The sequence below is a fragment of the Macrotis lagotis genome, chromosome 6 (assembly GCF_037893015.1).
Source record: "Macrotis lagotis isolate mMagLag1 chromosome 6, bilby.v1.9.chrom.fasta, whole genome shotgun sequence".
Taxonomy (NCBI): Eukaryota; Metazoa; Chordata; class Mammalia; order Peramelemorphia; family Peramelidae; genus Macrotis; species Macrotis lagotis.
The window spans coordinates 164,546,191-164,567,798 of record NC_133663.1 but is presented as its reverse complement, the minus strand read 5'-3'; the positions used below and the strand labels follow the sequence as shown (position 1 = coordinate 164,567,798).

Here is a 21,608-nt window from a genome sequence, read left to right as displayed (position 1 = left end):
TTTTTTTCTTTATCTTTGTTTTTGTTTCATTGAAGGAGTTTAATAGGGCCCCCTCTTACTCTGCTTCTGCAAAAACTTGGATGACAACGGAAAGTTTGTTAAAATTCATCTACAAATACACTGAGTCATGGATTTTTTTTTCTTTGGGAGTTAATTTATGATATTCCATTTCTTTTTTCTTAAATTAAGATATTTAAAGTTTCTATTTCTCTTTATTTTATTCATTTAAAATATTTATCCATTCAATTTACCTTAAAAATGATAAGTAATATTGTCTAAAATCATCAGTAAGCATTATGAGTAATGGGGACAAGCTAGAAACCTTCCCAGTACAATCAGGTGTGAAGCAAGGATGTCAATAATCATCTCTTATTTAATATTGTACTAGAAATGTCAGCTATAACAATGAGAAGAAAAAGAAATGAAAGAAATTAGAACAGACAATGAGAGAATAAAACTATCACTCTTTGCAGATGCTATTCTTAGAAAAATCCTAGAGAATCAACTAAAAAACTATTTGAAATTTTAACAACTTCAGCAAAGTTTAGGAAACAAAATAAACCCACATAAATCATTAGCATTTTACATAGTAAGAGATAGAGAAATTCCATTTAAAATAACTGGAGCCAATATAAAATAATTGGGAGTCTACCTGTCAAGACAAATCCAGAACTATATGAACACATTTTAAAAAAAAGTCAAATCTACACAATTAGAAAAATATCAATTGCTTGTGAGTTAGTCTGAGACAATTCTATCTCACCTAATTTACTTATTCAGTGCCATTCCAATCAAACTATCAAAAATTATTTTATAGAACTAGAAAAAAATAACAAAATTCATCTGTAGGAAAGAGATGCCCATCAATTGGGGAATGGCTATGCAATATGCAGTATATGATTGTAATGGAATATCATTGTGCTGTAAAAAATGAAAAGCAGGATGATTTCAGAAAAAATCTAGACTTACATGAATTGATGCAGTGAAGTGAACAGAACCAGGAAAATGTTGTACACAATAACAATACTTTTCAATGAAGAAGTGCTAATGACTTAAGTTATTCTCAGCAATATAATGATATAAGACAGTTCCAAAGGACTAATCATGAAACATACTATCCACCTCCAGAGAAGAACTAATATTGAATACAGACTGAAGCATACTATTTTCACTTTCTTTTTTTTCTTTTGGGTCTTCATATACAAATGACTGTTTTCTGTCTCAGGGAGGGAGGAGGAGAGGGGAAAAAGAAAATTGGAAAAAAGATCCATCCATTTCATTAATATTATTAGTTTTGTTATATGCCTGGGCAAAATATTATCTTACAGTTTCCTTTATTTTCTTTCATGTGTTGAATTTTTTCCTTTTTTATTTTGGTGATGTTGAAAAAAATCATATTAGCTAATAGTTTATGTCTTATTACTTAAAATAGTTCCTAGTTTTATCTATTCAAATATGCGTTTTTTTTGCCCTTTTCAATTTTGTTATTTTGTTATTTGATTTTTAGGTGTTCAGTTCAGATTTTTGATTTGTTGCTTTTTTGGTATTTGGAGATTATCGCTTACTTTGTTCAGTTATTCTTTTTTTTGTTGTTGTTGATGAAACTGATGCAACTGTCTAAAGAAATATTTTTTCTCCTATGGACTGCTTTGGCTGCATCTCAAAAGTTTAGTTTGCTGTCTTTTTTTTTTTTTAAATTATCTATTTTTCTTTGTCAGCTCTTTAGGATTAAATTAGTTCCCATTTAGGTTTGAATCCTTTCTTTAAAGGCCCTTTATTATGATTTTTATTTCTCTGTGGTCAGTAAAGGATTTATTTATGAGATTTTTATGTCCTACCAAATAGCCAATTTTTATAAAAGTGTAGTACAAAACAGAAATATGTATACTCAAGTCAACAGCATGTGTGCCATGCACTATGCATAACAGCTGGAGCTATATAAAAAAAGAAAAACAAAAAAAAAACCAGAAGAAAAAAGTCCTTGCCCTCAAGGAGTTCAGAGTCTTATGGGGTGAGAAAATGCAAAAAGTTACACAGAAATAAAATATTTGTAGGATAAATCTGAGATAATCAGAGGGAAAAACAATATCAATACAGAGTAGGCTTCTTATAGCAGGTGAGACTTCAGCTGAGTCTTAAAGGAAGCCCCAGAGGAGATAAGGAAGGAGGGAATTCCTGACAAGGGAAAGGCCCAGACAGAGTTAAGGGAGGAAGAATTCTGAATGAGTAGCTGCAAGGAAGTTAGTGTCACTGTGTCATAGAATTCTGGGAGGGAAATAAGGTGTTAGAAGACCAGAAGCTAGGATGAAAGTCAAGTTAAAAAAAACAAAGTATACTATTATTGAATAAGGGGTGACATGGTCAGATCATGCTTTAGGAAGATGAATTTGACAGCTGATTGATAGAACAGAATAGAGAGAGAGAGAGACATGAGATAGGGAGACCAGCCATTATGTTACTATGCTAGTTCAGATGATGAGGTACTGGACCAGATGGGAGGGTCAGAGTAAAGAAGGGACATATATAGGGGCGGCTAGGTGGCATAGTGGATAAAACACCCACCTTGGAGTCAGGAGTACCTGGGTTCAAATACTGTCTCAGACACTTAATAATTACCTAGCTGTGTGGCCTTGGGCAATACACTTAACCCCATTTGCCTTGCAAAAACCTAAAAAAAAACCAAACAAACAAAAAGAAGGGACACATATGAGAAGTTACCAAGGTAGATGAGAGGACTTGGCAACCGGCTGGATATGTGGGATGAGGGACAAATTGATTGTGAAGCCATGGTTGCAAGCCTAGATGATGAGGGGGGAGTTATAATATCCTTGATAATAATATGGAAGTTTAGAAGGGGGAAGGAATGAGAAGTTAATGAATTCAGTTTGAGACATATTAAAAAATTATGGGAACTGATTAGATCACCAATAAAATATCATATATAGAGAAGAGAGACTAGGACAGAACCTTGGAGTCCATGGGGGAATGGACATGATTTGTCTTTTTTTTGGGGGGGGCAAGGCAGCGAGGTTAAGTGACTTGTCCAAGGTCACATAGCTAATAAATATCAAGTGTATGAGGCTGAATTTGAATTCGGGTCCTCCTGACTCCAGGACTGGTGCTCTGTCCACTGTGCCATTTAGCTAGAGTGGGTATGATTTGAATGAAGATTCAGAAAAAAGAGACTTATAAGGAATGTTCAGAGAACCTGGATAGAATAGTATCATGAGAAAAAGAGAGTGGTAAGTAGAAGATGATGATTGAAAGAGTCAAAGGCTAAGGACTGAGAAAAAAAATCACTAGCTTTGGAAATTAAGAGATCCTTGGTAACTTTGGAAAGAGCAGGTTGAATTGAATGATGAGGGTGAAAACTAAACTACAAAGAGTTAGTGCCTATTCAATGCAAGTATACTGCTGGACTAATTAAATGGGCTGCTTTTCCAAAGATATGTCAATATGTATTTTTAATCTCATTGATCCTTCTTGGGTTAAAGGCCAAGTCATTCTCTTTTGATATTGGAAATTTACCTTAAAGAATCCTCCTTCCATTTGAACATTCTAGTAGAATGTGGTCCATGCTAGCCGCTTATGTACTTGATAAATATATACCTCTCTAGGTTTATATCTCAACTAATATTGATCATCAGAGAGACTTGTTAGAAGGAGTTGTGTATGCTCTGTGGTTTTTAATCAGTCAAGGACCACCAATGTAAAGCTGGAAGAAGACTTAGATGTTTTTAGGTTGACTTCCCTCATTTTATATTTGAAGAAATTGAGGCACAGGGAAGTGTCAGAGCCAGAGTCATCTGACTTCAGAGTCATTCTTTTTTATTGACCCACACTGCCTCCAATGTAACCTCAACATATTAACAAGATAAAGTTTATTGGAGAAGATTCCTTAAGGCTGCTATTTCACATTCATAGGATAAATTCTTTTTGAAAAAAAACCAACCCACAAACTATATATGCTAAGATCTATCTAATATTTATTTTCTACACTTTTCTTTCTCTATCTTCCATCTCTACATTTTTATAGAAAAATCTTATGTGAAAATCTGCCACTTGTTTCTCATATTTTCATCAAGAATAGCCTTTATACATGTGTAGAACATTTTCATAAATATTTTATGGAGATGACAAAGCAGACTTATGGGTAAATGCTTATGTCTGTTCAGTCTCTTTTGTGTATGTGTACAATAATATCATCTGCTATCTTCTTCACTTTTTTTGAGAATTCTCTATTACTTATCTTTATCCTTTCTTTTATTTTGGCACTGCTTTTGACATTTTTCTAATTAGTTGACAATTTAATTACCTTAAACAGCTGATTTACATTCTATATGAAACCAGTTGTATCCTTTATATTAAAATATAGTGAATTTACATTCAACTTAGATCAATGTATACCATGGAAACAATGTAAAGACTAACAGACTGCCTTCTGTGGTGGTGGTGGGGAGGGAAGCAAGATTAGAGAAAAATTATAAAATTTCAAATAAATAAATAAACTTAAAAGTAAAAAAGAAAAATATGGTGAATTTAATCTTTTGAGTGATTTTGAAACTTCTGGACATGGTGAACAATAACTAGTTAAAATATTCTTTATTCTAAACTTAACAAACATCAATTAAGGTAGACATTTCCCTATATACAATAGATCAGAGAAAGAGGACTGGACATGAAATGGCAGATCTGTTATTATGTACAGTATAAAAATATTTTTAAATATATTAAATAAGTTCAACATGAGGCTTTTAAACCTGATCTGATTATCTGTGCTGCTTCTTTTTTTTTTTAGGTTTTTTTTTGTAAGGCAATGGGGTTAAGTGGCTCGCCCAAGGCCACACAGCTAGGTAATTATTAAGTGTTCGAGGCCAGATTTGAACTCAGGTCCTCCTGACTCCAGGGCTGGTGCTCTATCCACTGCTCTGTGCTTCTTTCTGTCCATCTGTTTTCTTCACATTAAAAAAAGATGCCTCAATAACTACACACACACACACACACACACACACACACACACACACACACAATGTATTTTGCTGCATTCTTCCCACATCCCCCTGTTCTCTCAATCCCCACCTCCGCTGAAGAAGGAAAAGGAAAGCAAAGCATTTCTAACAAAATGCCTAGTCAAGAGAAACAAATTTCATTATTTCCTAGGCTGGAAAATACATGTCTTTAAGATATATCTTGAACCTATTACCCCTTTGTCATGGTTCAAAATCAGTACTCTAGCTTGTAGTTTGTCACTGTATTGATCAGTCTTTCAGTCTTTCAAAGTTGTTTTTCTTAATAATTTTGTAACTGAATAAACTGTAGTTCTATTAACTGCACTCTGAATCAGAATCTATGAAATGGCTAGTCTCACAATTTCTTATTATCTAATTCCATTATAATCATAGACAGATAGGAAGAAGGAGAGAGGAATGCAGTTCAAATCTACTGTCAAACATTTACTAACTGTGTAACTCTGGGCAAGTCATTTAATCTCTACCTGCCTCAATTTCCTCACCTGTTGAATAAGGATAATAACAGCACAATAACAAAGTTAAGATTTGTAAAATGCTTTGCAAGCCTTGAGGTGCTTAAGTGCTAGTAATAAAACAAACAATAATACTTTATCTAGGCATATCCTCCTAGACTTACACTTTGGCATTCTCAGGAGTTTGCAGTCCACTGCTGTTGTTGGTGCTACTACCACTACCATCATACCAGCACCACCATTACTACTACTACTACAATAAAAGGATAGCTATAAATATTTTTCATATATAAGACTTTCCTCCCTTTCTTTGATGCTTTGGGAGTATAGGCAAGCAGTGGTATAAATGAATCAAAGAATATGCATAGTTTAGTAATTTTTGATGCATATTTTCAATTGCTTTTCAGAATGGATGCACCAGTTCATAGATTCATCAACAGCATGCTTTTGGTAGTATGCTATTTTCCCCCACTCTTCCGCCAAAAATTGTTATTTTCCAGTTTCGGCATATTTTCCAATCTGATGAATGTGAGATAGGGCTTCATAGCTTCTTTAAATTTAATTTCTCTAATTATAATTATTTAGAGCTTTCCCCCCACGTCTTTGGATAGTTCTTTCTTTGAATATTGTTTGTTTTTAAGTTTTGATCATTTATCAAATGGATACTACCTTTGTTCTCATAGTGGCTTAGATAAGGAGGCCTTTCATTAGAGAAACTGTGAAATTTTTTTTCTCACTTTTTTTCCCCTTCTAATTTTATCTGCATAAATTTAGACTGTGAAAAAAAGTTTTAATTTTACATAACTGGAATTGTCTTTTATCTTCTATGATCTTTCTATCCATTGCTTAGTCATTGTTCCTTTGTCCATATTTCCCAAAAGGTAATCTCTTTCTTACTCTTCCTCTACTTTGCTTATGATATCAATATGTCAGGAGACTGAATCACTTCCATTTAAATTGTCTTAGGAAGATTCCAAAGATCACCTGGCAGGAGAAGATTCCAGACACTGAGGTCCTTTCTCGAACTTAACTGCCAAGCATTCCAACATTACCAGAGAGTGCAGCCTCCGTCTAGAAACACTGTTAGAGAGTCAGAGGTAATACGCTTGCCAAAAAGACTATTCTATGGAGAACTCACACAAGGCAAGCACTCACTTCAGCAGAAGCGATACCAGGACATCCTGAAGGTCTCTCTTAAGAACTTTGGAACTGACTGTACAACACAGGAGACACTGGCACAGGTCCTCCCAGCATGGTGTGTCCTCATCAGAGAGGCAGAAGAAGGTGCTGTGCTTTATGAGGACAGAGTTGAAGCAACTCAAAAGAAACGTGACACATGTAAGTTTAGAGTACTCACCCCAGGTGTTCATATGGACTTTTTGTGCCTAACTTGTGGTAAAGCATTTCAAGCCACAGTTGGACACACTGTCATTTCTCTCAAACATAATAATGTCACTGGTCTCCTTCAATAATAAAAGACAAGAACCACCACCATGTCTATGTCACGTACCTACTTGGAGTTTATCTTGGTATATGGAATGAGATAGTGGTCAGTGCCCAATTTCTACCAGACTTTTTCAGTTTTCCCAGAAGTTTTTTTTTTTTTATCAAAAAGTGAGTTCTTAACCCATTAATGGAATCTTTGGGCTTGCCAAAGTTGCCTAGAGACAGCTAGGTGGGCAATGGATAGAGAGCTGGGCCTGGAGTCAGGAAGACTTAAGTTCCAGATACTAACTGTGCAATCTTGGTCAAGTTACTTTCCCTCTATTTGCTTCATTTTTCTCAACGTAGAGTGGAGATAATAGTACTCACTTCAGAGAGCTGTCAGAATCAAATGAGATGACAACTGCAAAGTTAGCACAGAGCCTGGCCCAGTAGAGTGCACATGCTGATTTTCACCCCCCCCCCCCCCCAACTCTTTGCTTCTGTATCCTATGGACTAAGTCTGATTTTTTTTTTTAGTGACATTTCAGTGATGAAATGTCACAGTGATCACTGGGTAGAAGCATAGTTTGAGATCTAGTATTGATAGAGCCCTTTCCCTTGCTACCTTTTCCCCCTGACTTCTCCTTTGAGATTCCTGACCTTTTATTCATTCAGTTCTATTTTATTTCTTTCTAGCTTTATATAATAAATCTTTGGTAGTTTGATTAGCATGGTTACTATATAAGTCAATTAATTTATATTATCAATTTTATTGGCCTGCCAATAATCAGCTAATATTTCTCCATGTCTATTTTTCCTATCATAAAGATCATTTTGTGTATTCATATAGTTTCTGTTTGTATCTTGGCAAGTAGGGTCCTAGGTATTTTATAGGTTCTGTGGTTATTTTCAATGGAATTTCTCTTTGATTTTGTTGGAATTATATAGAAATGATGATGATATGGACTTAATTTTCTCCAACTTCGTTGAATTTATTTTTTCAATTAACTTTCAAAGTTGACTCTTTAGGGTTCTCCAAGATAGTTGCTCAGTCATTCAGTCATGTCTGAATCTTTGTGATATTTTGGACCATAGCATGCCAATACTGTCCAAAGGGTTTTCTTAGCAAAGATACTAAAATGTTTTGTCATTTCCTTCTCTAGAGGCAAACAGAGGTTAAATGACTTGTCCAAGATCACACAGCTAGTAAATGTCAGAGGCTGGATTTGAACTCAGGTCTCCTTGATTCCAGGTCTAATGCTCAATTCACTAAATGTCTGATATAGAGTTTCATGTTAACTGCAAAAAGCATTAGAGTTGTTTCCCATATATGTTGCTTTGTTTATATTGGCTTTGTTTAGAGGCTATTGTTAAGTTTTTGGAGAAATTTCTTTGTCTTTATCCTCTGTTACCAATGTTGACACATATGATTATCTTTTTTACTTATATCATCATGAAATGATAATTGCTTGTTACCTTTTACCAATTATAATTTCTTTATCTGCCTTTTATGAAGAGAACCTATATACTTTCTTTCCATTTAATTTAACTTCTTTATAAAATCTCATTTATAACAAGAATAACAATATTAATCTTATTCAGTTGTTCTAATAGTATGTCAAGGATCTTACATTTAAAGTAACAATCCATGTTTATGGGTCTTCTAAAGCCTTATGATTCTTTGCACTCTCTGTCTTCTTTTCCAAAACTCATCATTATTAGAGTAGGAATAGACGGTCAGGCCATTTGTATGTTTATCATCCTGATTATCCATGTTTTGCTCATTGTATTTGTTCATTTCAGACAAAATCTCTGAAAATTCTTCTTTTTTGTTGCTGTTGTTGTTTTTGCAAGGTAATGGGGTTAAGTGGCTTGCCCAAGGCCACACAGCTAGGTAATTATTAAGTGTCTGAGACTGGATTTGAACTAAGATCCTCCTGACTCCAGGGCCAGTGCTCTATCCACTGCACCACCTAGCTGCCCCTATTCTGTTTTTAAAGAAAAATTTTATTTATTTTGAGTTTTACAATTTTCCCCCCCTATTCTTACTTCCTTCCCCCCCACAGTCTGTTAGTCTTTACATTGTTTCCATGGTCTACACTGATCTAAGTTGAATGTGATGAGAGAGAAATCATATCCTTAAGGAAGAAAAATGAAGTATAAGAGAAAGCAATAAGATATATATATATATTAAATTAAAGGTAATAGTCTTTGGTCTTTGTTCAAACTCCACAACTCTTTCTCTGGATACAGATGGTATTCTCCATCGCAGATATCCCAAAATTGTGCCTGATTGTTGCACTGATGGAAAGATCAAGTCCATCAAGGCTGATCATCACCCCATGTTGCTGTTAGGGTGTACAGTGTTTTTCTGGTTCTGCTTATCTCACTCAGCATCAGTTCATGCAAATCCTTCCAGGCTTCCCTGAATTCCCATCCCTCCTGGTTTCTAATAGAACTGTGTTCCATGACATACATATCCACAATTTGCTAAGCCATTCCCCAAATGAAGGACATTTACTTAATTTCCAATTCTTTGCCACCACAAACTGCTATGAATATTTTTGTACAAGTGATGTTTTTACCCTTTTCCATAATCTCTTCAGGGTATAGACCCAGTAGTGGTATTGCTGGATCAAAGGGTATGCACATTTTTGTTGCCCTTTGAGTATAATTACAAATTGCTCACCAGAAAGTTTGGATGAGTTCACAGCTCCACCAACAAGGCATTAGTGTCCCAGATTTCCCACATCCCTTCCAGCATTGATCATTGTCCTTTCTGGTCAAATTGGCCAGTCTGAGATTGTGAAGTGGTACCTCAGAGATAGTTTAATTTCCATGAAAATTATTATTCTTTATGTAACTCATGGTTTCTATTTATTAAAAGAAAACCATTCAATTAAATTGAACAAGCTTGCATCAAAATTTCTATATAAATAGCAATTTATTGTAGCAGGTTACTAAATTGATCATGCTAGGTATGTCATGACATGGAAGCAACCCAAAATAAACTAGGACATTATGTTTTATTTGGTAGGTCCTACCAAACTGGAAAAATTAACAAGTACAAACCCAGTGATAGAGTTTTAGTCTGCTAAGTTTAAAGAAGTTGGCCAGTATGTGATGTCTATTTTTGAAAAAAGAAATTAACTGTCTCCTAAGATATGGAGGGGGGCTTTCTAGCTTTGTCAATAGTGGGAGCACATAGAGCAGTGAAGTCTGAGCTCCTCTAAAGCATTTGAAAAAAGTCTATGCTTTTTTAAACTGGGGGAAAATACAGTGAAAACATTATTTTTATGTTTAAGAATCTGAATTATCTAGAATAGTGGATTAAGTCTAAATTGCTGCAATTTAGACTTGTCCACAAAAATGGTAACAGATTATAATGAAATCACATTTTAGCATTGTTCTAGATAGTTTTATGCCCCTGGTCCTGGAGACTCTTTCTATCTTTGGATCAAAGGATAACAAGTCAGGCCAATCAGAAAAGAGTAGCTGGCCAGGAATGCAGTAGCTGGCACAGTGGATAGAGCATTGGCTTTGAAATCAGGTGGATGGGAGTTAGAATCCAGCCTGACACTAGCTATGTGACCTTAGGCAAGTCACTTAACCCTGATTGCCTGGCATCCAGGGCCATCTATCTCTTGTCATCCTGATTCTTATCTGGCCACCGGACCCACTTGGCTCTGGAAGAGAAAGTGAGACTGGTGACTTAGAACAGCAACTCCTCGATAAAACTCAAATCAAGTGCTTGTCATGGCATCACATCCCCTGATGTCATGTCTTCTTCAAGAATGAAGAACAATCATCATCATAATCATTAGCTAGCCAGGACCAAGGGAGATAAAACTCAGCTTCCCCATATATATAAAGCATGAAAAAGTGTTTCCAGTATCAAAGAATCTCCTTTTATCTCTCTTCCTTGCCCCTTTTATTTCTATTCTCTCACTACTTCTCCTAATGAAGTTTTTGCCTTAATGATTTTCTATAGAACCAAATAGCCCCTATTCTAATTTGGCCATACTTGTCACCTCCTTAAAAGGCAGGATCTCTTGAACTGTCATGGTAACCTTAGCACTTAGGTAAGAGGCACTGAAGAAAGAGTGATATGGGTAAGCTAAAGTGTTTTAAGAAGGGCATCCAGAATAATGAATAATTGTCTTGTGTTCACACCACCTGAGGATCAGTAAAGGGAAAAACTGGCAATGTTTATTCCAAAGAAGAAGATACTCATTCAGGACAAGACAGCCTATGAAAAGCTATCATATAGATGATAAGTTAATTTTGTTCTCTTTGGTTTCCAATAGGAGAACAGGGAGTGATGGTGGCAGTTGCAAAGAGGGCAAATGAAGGAAGGTGTATGGAAAATATTCTTAAGATTCCCCTCATTGGAGGTTTTCAAGTAAAGGTTGCAAAACACTTAAGTGCAATATAGTGGAAATTCTTTTTTGGAGTATGAATTGATCCAGGTGACTTTGAGGCTACCTTTCAACTCCATAATACGAAGCTATGATATTATAATTGAGCATTTGATAAATTTATTAAACTTAAATTAAATTTAGTTGTTAGTTCCATTGGCTAGTCAATTACACAAACCAACAGCTATTCAATTTCCAGACCTTCTCTATATTATATCTAAAGTTTTGAAAAACCAATGAGGGTTTTTTTTCTAAGGCATAAATATTCAGAGGAATACATTATATAAAATGGTTCCCATCCTTTGGGCTGACTACTCCCTCTTCCAAATTAATATTAAATGAGACAAAAAAAATCAGAAAAACATGTGCCTGCTAAGATATTTATCTTGGAAAAAATTGTTGTGTTGATTACCTAAAAGATGGTCCTCCAATATTCCTATTTGTAAATGCCTTTGTGCTCATGCAGCTACATAATCACTCAACAGAGTCCAGTCTGGTTAGCCATACATTAAAGTCAAAGTAGATGAAGAATGTCTATTGTTCAGAATATGATATACAGGTTGGATAGAAAACCTAGAGATAGGAAAATCTTTGGTGAAGAATTGTGATGGGGGAAATGGCACAAAGAATGTGATCAGATATCTGTAGTGCCATAGAAGGAGATGGGCTGGACATGTTAAAAGAGAGGAAAAAAAATAGACATTGTGTTATGCTCACCTTATTACATGTTATGAGTTCTAGAGGAAAGCTCCCAGACTGTTGTGTAGGTCCCCAAAGGAGAACTGGGGTAAGGAAGACATGAACAAGAGTTCTACAGGCTAAGAATGTAAGATCTGCAGCAGAGGAGAGAGTACCATCAACTATGCTGTTTTAATATAATAATATAATAAATATAAAGCTTTGAAGTAACAAAATAGATACCACAGTAATACTGAGTAGCAGCAAATGAATCAAGTACAACACTGATTTTTCCTAATCCTTAATAGTGTTTTTTATAGCTTTCCAGATTCTTCATAGTTGTCCCCCGTTGTGGCTAAAATATGGGCAATAGGCATATAGCTAAAATTCTTTAAACATTAAATAGGGACATCTGTATATAAAGCAATGATATTGATTTCCACATGCTCTAAGAAATAACAAGTCTTAATAATTTATATGACAATACTGTCATAATTTAAAAATAATCTATTTGTATTAATACTAAGACACAATGAAGAAATAATGACCTTTAGCTGCCCCTCCCCTGCCCTATGCCCCTCCCCTGCCCTATCTCCAATAACCACAGCCTGTGAAAGTAGAGGATAGCAGTCAAGTCATGACTCATCTGTCTATCTAAAGAAAAATCAGGCTGATGAGAAGAATGAATGAGGCATACCAAAAATAAATACAAAACAAAGCGAACAAAAAATGTAGGGAGTGGGAAGGGCAAAGCACTTTTGAAGTAAATCGTCTGTGTGTGTGTGTGTGTGTGTGTGTGTGTGTGTGTGTGAATTGTCCAGCATTGATTAATAATAAAAAAAGTATCCATATTGTTTAAATTACTCTGAATCAATATTGGTTAAATGAGAATGGATATTTTATTTTAAGCTCTGCCTGATAGCTGATAAATTATGGCAATTATGGCATCTAATTTCTGTCAGCACACTATCATATGCGTTGATAATGAGATTAAGAAAAGGTTAATATTTGGATAAATCCTTATAAACTTTTTCCTTTTTGTGAGTTCTTTTCAATCAAGAGAAATTAATAGTGGTGATATTTGTCTGTCAATGAGGTGTTACAAGCATGTTAACAGGAAGACACTGTGGCTTTTACCTGACAGAAAGTCAGATAAATATCACTTCTCGCTAACTAGGTTGGTGTTTCTCCAAGAACTTAAACTTGTCTGAAACAAAAAGAATGATGTATTACTCAAGTAATAATTAAGATATATATTTTTCTCTTTCTGAAAAGGCTGACTAGTTACTATAAAATACATGACATCTGCATCACTGAGTTTATGGTGATTCACGAGCCAATCCAACACAAAGATCCATTGAGTGGGATAAAGTCTGATAGAATATTATAGACTGGAGAATAGTTAACTATGTGCCCCTCCTTGCTTGACAGAGCTACTTCTGGGATATTGGTGAAGTCAACTGACCCCACCTTATCTGTTGAAGTCCTGATGACCATTCAATTCCTGGGGCTGAAGAGATAATCTGGTTTCACTTTGATTTTTATGCTCTTTTCCTTAGATTAGTCTAGATTATAAAGCCACATTCCTCATTAACAAGGGTGGGCCAGTGGGGGGTTAGGATAAATGTGATTCTTGGACCTTTTGCTTTTGCCTCAATCTCTGTAATTGATTGTGGTAAATAAACAAATAAAACTTTCTCTTCATACCTTGAGAGATCTCCGAAATTTATTTAATTGGAATTTGTCCCACACATCTATGCTCCCATTAGTTTAAGGCACAATGTTATATCCTACAAAAATGAAGTTTTTCAGACTGATAATTGCCTAGTTCTTAACTACTGGGTAAAAAAATTAAGTACCTGTCGCTGTCGTTGCCTCCTCATGTGTGCAAACTGAGATAACATAAGTTGGCGATCAAGCAGTTCCATTCTTTGCTGTCTCTGAATGTCTACTGTTGCTCCCATTCCAATTCTAACTTCATTGGTTGGCTCCGAAGAAGAGAAGATGGGTTCAAGAGTCCAAGAAAATAACTTTGCCATCCATCGGGGTATGTAAAGAACCTGATGAACTTTTAACACACTATTGGTATAACACATACCAGCAATCTAAAAAAAAAAAAAAAGATCCCAACAAAATTTTTAAATTCAATAAAATCCATAAAACATAGAAATACAGGAATCTTTTAATTGTCTGAATAATTGAAAATGATATTCTTCCATGTCAAGGTATTTCTTTTCCAGAAATTTAAAAAGGTCAATATAAACTACTAAATATAAAACTATTAGTAGTTTAGCTAACTTGTGATTTCCTTTGGGGAGGAGAAAGGCTGAGGAACCTAAGGCTCCCTTGGTCCCTGTTTGGGTTCTGATGGCTCAGAATGAGTACAAATAGCATTTATTTCTATTTTGGCCAGAAACCCTGAGGTCCTACCACTCTCAAATTGAATTTTTTTTGGAGTAGATAAAAGAAGGCATTATTTGCTTCATTTTTACCTAGCCTCAATCACTGAGTGGATATTGCCTCAAACAAACTGAAACCTGGGAAAGATCTTAGCTTAAAAAGTCCTCCCACTGCAGCCAGGGTCATCTCCAGTCTTCTTGATCTACATATTGCCACTGAATCCAGATGGCTATGGAGGAGAGAGTGAGGTTAATGACTCTCCATAGCTCTGCCTCACTTAAATTCAATTTACATGCAAGTCACAACATCTCCTTCAAAAATGTAGGACAAATAACAACTTCCTTTGAGAAAGTAATTATTCTATTCTCTCTTTCCTCCAGATATTTGTGGATTATTATAATAGGCACTTTATAATATACAATAACAAATTCTAACAAATGGGTGAATATTTATTATTATTATTATTAGCAATAATGGTATATCACTTTTTATATAATAACTTTGCAAAAATTATTTAATTCATTATTTCATTTGATTTTCAAAACAAACTTATGAGGTAGATTCCATTATTATTCCCCTTTTACAAAAGAGTAAACAGGTCCACAGAGATTAAGAGACATGCTCTGAGTTACAGCCTTTTTTTTTTAAAATAATATTTTATTTTCCCCTCAATTATGTGTGAAAGCATTTTTAAAAATTCAGGGCTTTTTTTTTTTAAGTTTTGAGTTCCAAATTCTATTCTTCCCCCCTTCCTGAGAAGGTAAACAAACTGATATAAGTCATACATGTGAAATCATCAAATCATATTTCCATATTGAATCCCATTTCTTAAATAGCTTTTAGTGATGCAGAGAAACCTGGGCATAGGGGGTAATGAGATGAATTGGGAGACAAACTTTATAAATCCTTTGTTTGCATTGTAAAGGGAATCTTCCTTCCTTTACCATCTAATTTAGGCCATACTTGAGGGCCTGACCTTCAATTTGGATTGCTTTACTTTTATGGGGTAGCCAGGAAGCCCAGTCCTGGAAGACCACCCAAAAGGGACTCCTCCCCAAAAGGCCAAATCTCCAATGAGAGACTTGGGTCACTCCCAGGTCACCACCCCCTCCCATTGACTCCAGGAGAGAACTTAGCGGAAGGAGGAAAGGAGCTCGTTCTCTTTGACCTTGCAGTCTCCTGTAGAATCCTGGCCAGCTGGTCTGGCCAAAATTTAATCAGCAATCCATGTGGTCTTCTTTTAAACTCTTTCTAACTTTTCAATCCCTTCCTTAGTATACTGTAACTTCCTTTAATAAATCGTTATGTTCTTTACAAAACCTGCATTCCTGAGTTTGAGTCATGATTCCTCACAGGGCAGAACTGAATCTAAGAAATGAAACCAGCAACCACACTAGTTCCATTATTCCATTCTGTTATGCTGCCTCAAATAGGCTTAGGAGAACAAACCAATAAAAAACAATCAAATTACTTCAGTAAAGCCTTTGCTTTAATTTGTTGATTCTTAAGAGTAGCTGGGAGATGAAAAAAATAAAATTCTCACTCTTCATTTTTAAGTATTAGATATAAAAATGTGAAATCAATATCTTTATTTTTAAAAACTATCAAAACAAAACTATCTTACTACCACAAATACTTTCACATTCTATTAGTCCTTAATTAATCTCCTTGGCAAATGGCCAAACTCAGACAATAATGTTAGAAAATAATTTTGACTCCTAGTTATCTGAATGGAACACATAACTGTTACAAAAACCACTGACAAATATTAAAGGTTGAACAATGATAGAAAAGCCACACAGTTTCTTTAAAAATAAAGATAACTTTCTTGTCTTTGCCCATTGTAAGATTTTTTTTAAAAAATCAAATGTCATTTTGGTACACTCTGATTTTGCTATTGAATAATTACAAATTTTCTTCCAAGATGTATCCACTAATTCTTAGCTATACCTGTGGTACATTCATGTATTTCAGCAGCCCTTCCGATGTTGCATGGATGTGCTATCATTGTCAGTTTGGTACCACCTTCTAGAAGTCTTTCCTGATACCCCTCCACTACCAGGGCAATTGTTACCTTCCTCACCATTACCTTGTACTTTTCTATTTTGTATTTATATATATGTCCTTATTGTCTCCCTGGTTACAATATAAGTCTTCATTCTTTAATTTTGTTCCTAGTATAGTGCCTGGCTCAAAGAAAGCCTTAATAATATCTGTTGACTGACAAATTTGGAAGGTGTGAGGCAAAACCTTAGAGTTGTTTTAATTTGAATCTCTTATTATTATTAATTTGGAGTAATCTTTTATATCGTTTTTTATGGTTTTTAATTTTTATCTTAAAAATTATCTGTTCATTGGTTTTGACCACTTAACTACTAGAAAATGACCCTTGGCTTTTCCAAGGGTCTTGCCATTACATATTGTCTAGAAACACATATTGCTATTTATGAACAAACTCTCATTTCATATTATGTCTTCTTTTAAGGTCCATTTTCACAAAGCTTCACCTTTCTAAGTGTTAACTATATTCACCAGCTAGGCTGTGGTATGACAGCAGTCAGCATAGTGGGGGAGAATCAAAATCCTACCATGTAAAGATCAGTTGAAAGAAGAGGGGAAAAAATTAACTGAAGAGATATATAAGTGATGACTTTATTTTAAAGGCTGTCATGTAAGAGACAGATTGGACTTGGTTCTAAAGGATAGCAATGGGAACAAATAGCTAGCTCATAGAACAAAAAAAGCACTTGAGTAGAGTTCTCTAAAACTGAAATGAGTCACTTTAAAGAGTTAATAAATATCCCATAAGATATATTCTTTAAGTAGAAGAAAGATGACTATCAAAAATACTGTAATTTGGAGTTTGCTTCATTTAGGAAGGGATTGCACTAAATGAGGGGATGGTTTTTAGAAATTCAAAGTGCTCAGTTTATAATTTTTCCAGGGGTGGCTAAGTGGCACAGTGGATTGAACACTGGCCCTGGAGTCAGGAATACCTGAGTTCAAATCTGGTATCAGACACTTAATAATTACCTAGCTGTGTGGCCTTAGGCAAGCCACTTAATCCCATTACCTTGCAAAAAAAAAAAAAAAGAATTACTATAATTTTTCTAGATCATGGTAGTTTTCTTCTCAAGCTTTAGGTTATTATTCACACCAGATTTGAACTAACTTAACATTTTCTTCATTTCGCACTCTGATGAAAAATACTTTTGGAGTTTAGGAATAAAATTTTAAATGTTTTCAAGCACAATTATGCTCAGAGTACCTACAGTTACTTTTTTTAAGCAAGGTAACCAAACGTTTTCAAGCAAAAGCTCAAAACAAAAGCTAACTGGAATGACTGGCAGTGGAAAATACAGATCAAATCACAACAGGGAGTCACAGTATAAGAATAAGTATTTTTACTCTTAAAGGCCCTATTTTTCACTGACCACAAAAGTTAAAACAAAATTCAAGCAGTATAACACAAAAGTCTGAATGTTGTTATTAAAAGACTCTTAAAGACTCAACATTACTACTAACAAGGAAGCTAGAAAAGATGTTATTACTGTAAACAGGGTTTCTTTTCCTCAGTGTACTTTATGCTAAGTCCTAGCCTAAAAATGTTTTACTAACTTTGGATGTCTTCCTGGTTTCTGACTAAAAAATTCAGTTAAAAAAAAAAGAGATGGGGAAAGAGTATCTACACTTATTTTTAAGCAAAGTACCTAGATGTTATAGAGGAACAAGGAAGTAGGAAAGGAAAAGAGGCAAAGAAAATTATTTTGTTACCATGTTGTCTGAAGTGGGGAAAAGAGACAAATTACAAGGTAACAAACAGAAAATATACTCTGGTACTTTCACACTTATTCAAGAATTTATCAGGGATATGGACAATTAATTTTTGTCATTTTGCTGTTCATTTGTTTTCAGTCATGAATTCATTTGGGGCAAAAGACACCAGAGTGGTTTGTCATTTCCTTCTCTAGCTCATTTTACAGATTTTGAGGAAACTGTAATAAACTCTTAAATGACCTACCCAGGATCTCACAGCTAAAAAGTGCCTGAGGTGATATTTGAACTCAATAAAATGACCCCTCCTGACTCCAGGCCTAGCACTCTCTCCATTATCCCATTACATGTTCTACTGATTTTAATACATAGAAGGAACACATTGGAAAGATTTTATTTTAGTACATCCTCAAAAATAATTAAAAATATATTGTAGAGGGGCACGGTGAATAGAGCACTGACCCTAGAGTCAGAAGGACTGGAGTTCAAACCTGATGTCAGATACTTACTAGCTGTGTGAGCTTAGGGAAGTCACCTAACCCTGATTGTTCCCTCTCTGATGAGAGAGAGAGAGAGAGAGAGAGAGAAAGAGAGAGAGAGTGTTTAGATATATGCCACAGCCATGAATATATGCCAGAGTCACAACTTTCTAAGTCACATTAATGACTAACTGGGAAGAGTTCTGGTGTACTAAAGTAAACTTGGAGAAAGTGTAGTGCCAAAACCTTAATTAAATGGATATTTTGTCCAATCAATTTCTTTTTTTAAATTATTTTTTAAATTTCTTTATTTTTGTACACAAGTGATTTTTTATACATTACAAAAATATTCTTGTTTAAGAGTAAACCTAATACCCTCTGCCCCCCAAAATATAGACCCCCATGAGAAATAAAAGAAAGAGGAAAAAATGTGCTTCAGTCTGTGTTCTGACACTACCAGCTCTGTTTCCAGTGGATCACATTCTTTATGATAAGTCCATCACAAAAGCTACTTCAATATTTTTCGACCATTGCCACTGCTGATTGCAACTCCTTCCATCCATTTCTCCCCAATACCATATACTGTATTTTCTCTCTCCTTTCACTCTGTCCCTCTTCTAAAATGTGCTGTAGGGTAGCTGAGTGGCACAGCAGACTGATCTGGGTCCAAGAGGCCCTGAGCCCACATACCACCCGAGACTCAGCAATCACCCAGCTCCGTGGTCCTGGAAAGGCCACCCAATCCTAGCCCCTTGCAAGAAGTAAAAAAGAAAATGTGTTATATCTGGCCACTTTCCGCCACGATTCACCTTCTCCTCCATCACTCACATCCCCAACTTCTCCCTTTCTCCATTCTCTCTTTTTTACTCTAGATGTCTATACTCCATTGAGTGTATATACTGTTTCCTCTCCGAGCCACCTCTGATGAGAGTGAAGGTTCCCTCATTCCCCCTTGCCTTCCCCCCACTTCCATACCATTGTAATAGCTCACTGCAATAAAAAAAAATCTTTTATACAAAATAGCTTATTTCACCTCTCCTTTCTCTTGCTCCCAGTATAATTCTTTTATCCATTGACTCCACTTTTACAATATATCATATCTTCAAATTCAATTCTCTCCTGTGCTTCATCTATAAAAGCTCCTTCTACCTGCTCTATTAAGTGAGAAGTTTCATGTATTATCAGTATTATTTTTCTATGTAGGAATACATGAAGTTCATCATCATTAAGTCCCTCATATTTTCCCCTTCTCCTCCACTCTCTATGTTTCACCTGAGTCCTGTATTTGAAGGTCAAACTTTCTGTTCAACTCTGGCCATTCTAACAGGAACATTTGAAATTCCCCTGGTTCACTGAAAGTTCACATTTTCCCCTGGAAGAGGATGTTCAGTTTTGCTGGATAGTTGATTCTTGGTTGCATTCCGAGCTCTTTTACCTTCTGGAATATTATATTCTAAGTTCTACGATCCCTTAATGTAGTTGCTGCTAAATCCTGTGTGATCCTGGCTGCAGCTCCATGATATTTGAATTGTGTCCTTCTGGCTGCTTGAAATATTTTCTCTTTGACTTAGGAGTTCTGGAACTGGGTTTTGTGGGGTTTTTTGGATCTCTTTCTGGGGGAGATTGGTGGATTCTTTCAATTTCTATTTTGCCCTCTGCTTCTAGGATACCTGGGCAATTTTCCTGTAGGAATTCTTTAAAAATGAAATCAAAGCTCTTTTTCCTAATCATGACTTTCAGGTATCCTAGTAATTTTTAAATTATCTTTCCTGAATGTGTTTTCCAGATCAGTTGTTTTTTTTCAACGAGATGTTTCACATTTTCTTCTAACTTTTCATTCTTTTGGTGTTGAAGTATTGTGTCTTGACTTCTCGTAAAGTCATCAGGTTCCTTTAGCTCCATTCTACATCTGAAGGATTTGTTTTCCTCAGAGAGCTTTCTTATCTCCTTTTCCATCTGGAAAATTCTGCTTTTTTTTTGTTTTGTAAGGCAATGGGGTTGAGTGGCTTGCCCAAAGGCACACAGCTAGGTAATTATTAAGTGTCTTAGGCTGGATTTGAACTCCGGTACTCCTGATTCCAGGGCTGGTGCTCTATCTACTGGCCACCTAGGTGCCTCCCCCCAATTCTGCTTTTTAAAGCATTTTTCTCTTCAATAACTTTTTGAACTGTTTTATCCATTTGACCTATGCTGGTTTTTAACATATTATTTTCTTCAGCATTTTTTTGGATCTCCTTGACTAAGCTGCTGACTTCTTTTTCATGTTATTCCTGCATCTCTCTCATTTCTTTTCCCAGTTTTTCTTCTATCTCCCTTATTTGATTTTCAAAACCTTTTTTGAGCTCTGTCATAGCCTGAGCTCAACTTCTGTTTTTCTTGGAGTCTTTAGATGCAGGAGCTTGTACTTCCTCATCTTCAGATTGAGTATTTTGATCCTTCTTGGGATCACAGACAATGTATTTCTCAATTTCTCTTTTTTTCTCTGTTTACTCATTTTTCCAGCCTATGCCTGGTTTTGGGGGTGCATCCTAAGTTTTGAGTATTATTGGGACACCCCCCCATAAGGATCTCAGTGTGTGAGGCTCTGACTGCCCTCCTGGTTTGTGAATCAGCACAAGCACACCCCTCTACCACGGGGCTGAAGTAGGGGGAGGGCTTGTTCTACAGGGGGCCTGGACTGCGATCAGGATCTGAATATGGTCAGAGCCCCAGAGTCCTGTTCCAGGTACAGAGGGCAGACCTCAGAAGTCTCCCCTAAGTCTCCCCTACCTTCAGTGGGCTGAGCACTTAGGTCTAAGTTGCCTGGAGGCTCCTGCTTGCCGGCTCCATGCCTGCTTTGGTTTCCCGGATCTGGGCTGCCGGCTGCTGCACTGACCTTGCTGACTGTCACAATTGCCCTGAGGGCCTGGGCTTCATGGCTGGCTGTGGCAGAGGTTCCCCCGCTGATCCTCC

The 21,608-nt window shown here is 35.8% G+C and overlaps 1 protein-coding gene across 4 annotated transcripts in view; it reads right to left on the bottom strand.

Moving 5' to 3' along the window:
• UBAC2 (UBA domain containing 2) overlaps window positions 1-21,608 on the bottom strand; it is a 255,797-nt gene that overhangs the window by 45,946 nt on the left and 188,243 nt on the right. For 3 of the 4 annotated variants that reach the window (XM_074191957.1, XM_074191958.1, XM_074191956.1), the window contains one exon: window positions 13,863-14,108. The exons of the other annotated variant lie outside the window; for it this stretch is intronic. In XM_074191957.1, the coding sequence (XP_074048058.1) occupies window positions 13,863-14,108 (246 nt within the window). The remainder of the gene's footprint in view (window positions 1-13,862; window positions 14,109-21,608) is intronic. 4 annotated transcript variants of the gene reach the window in all.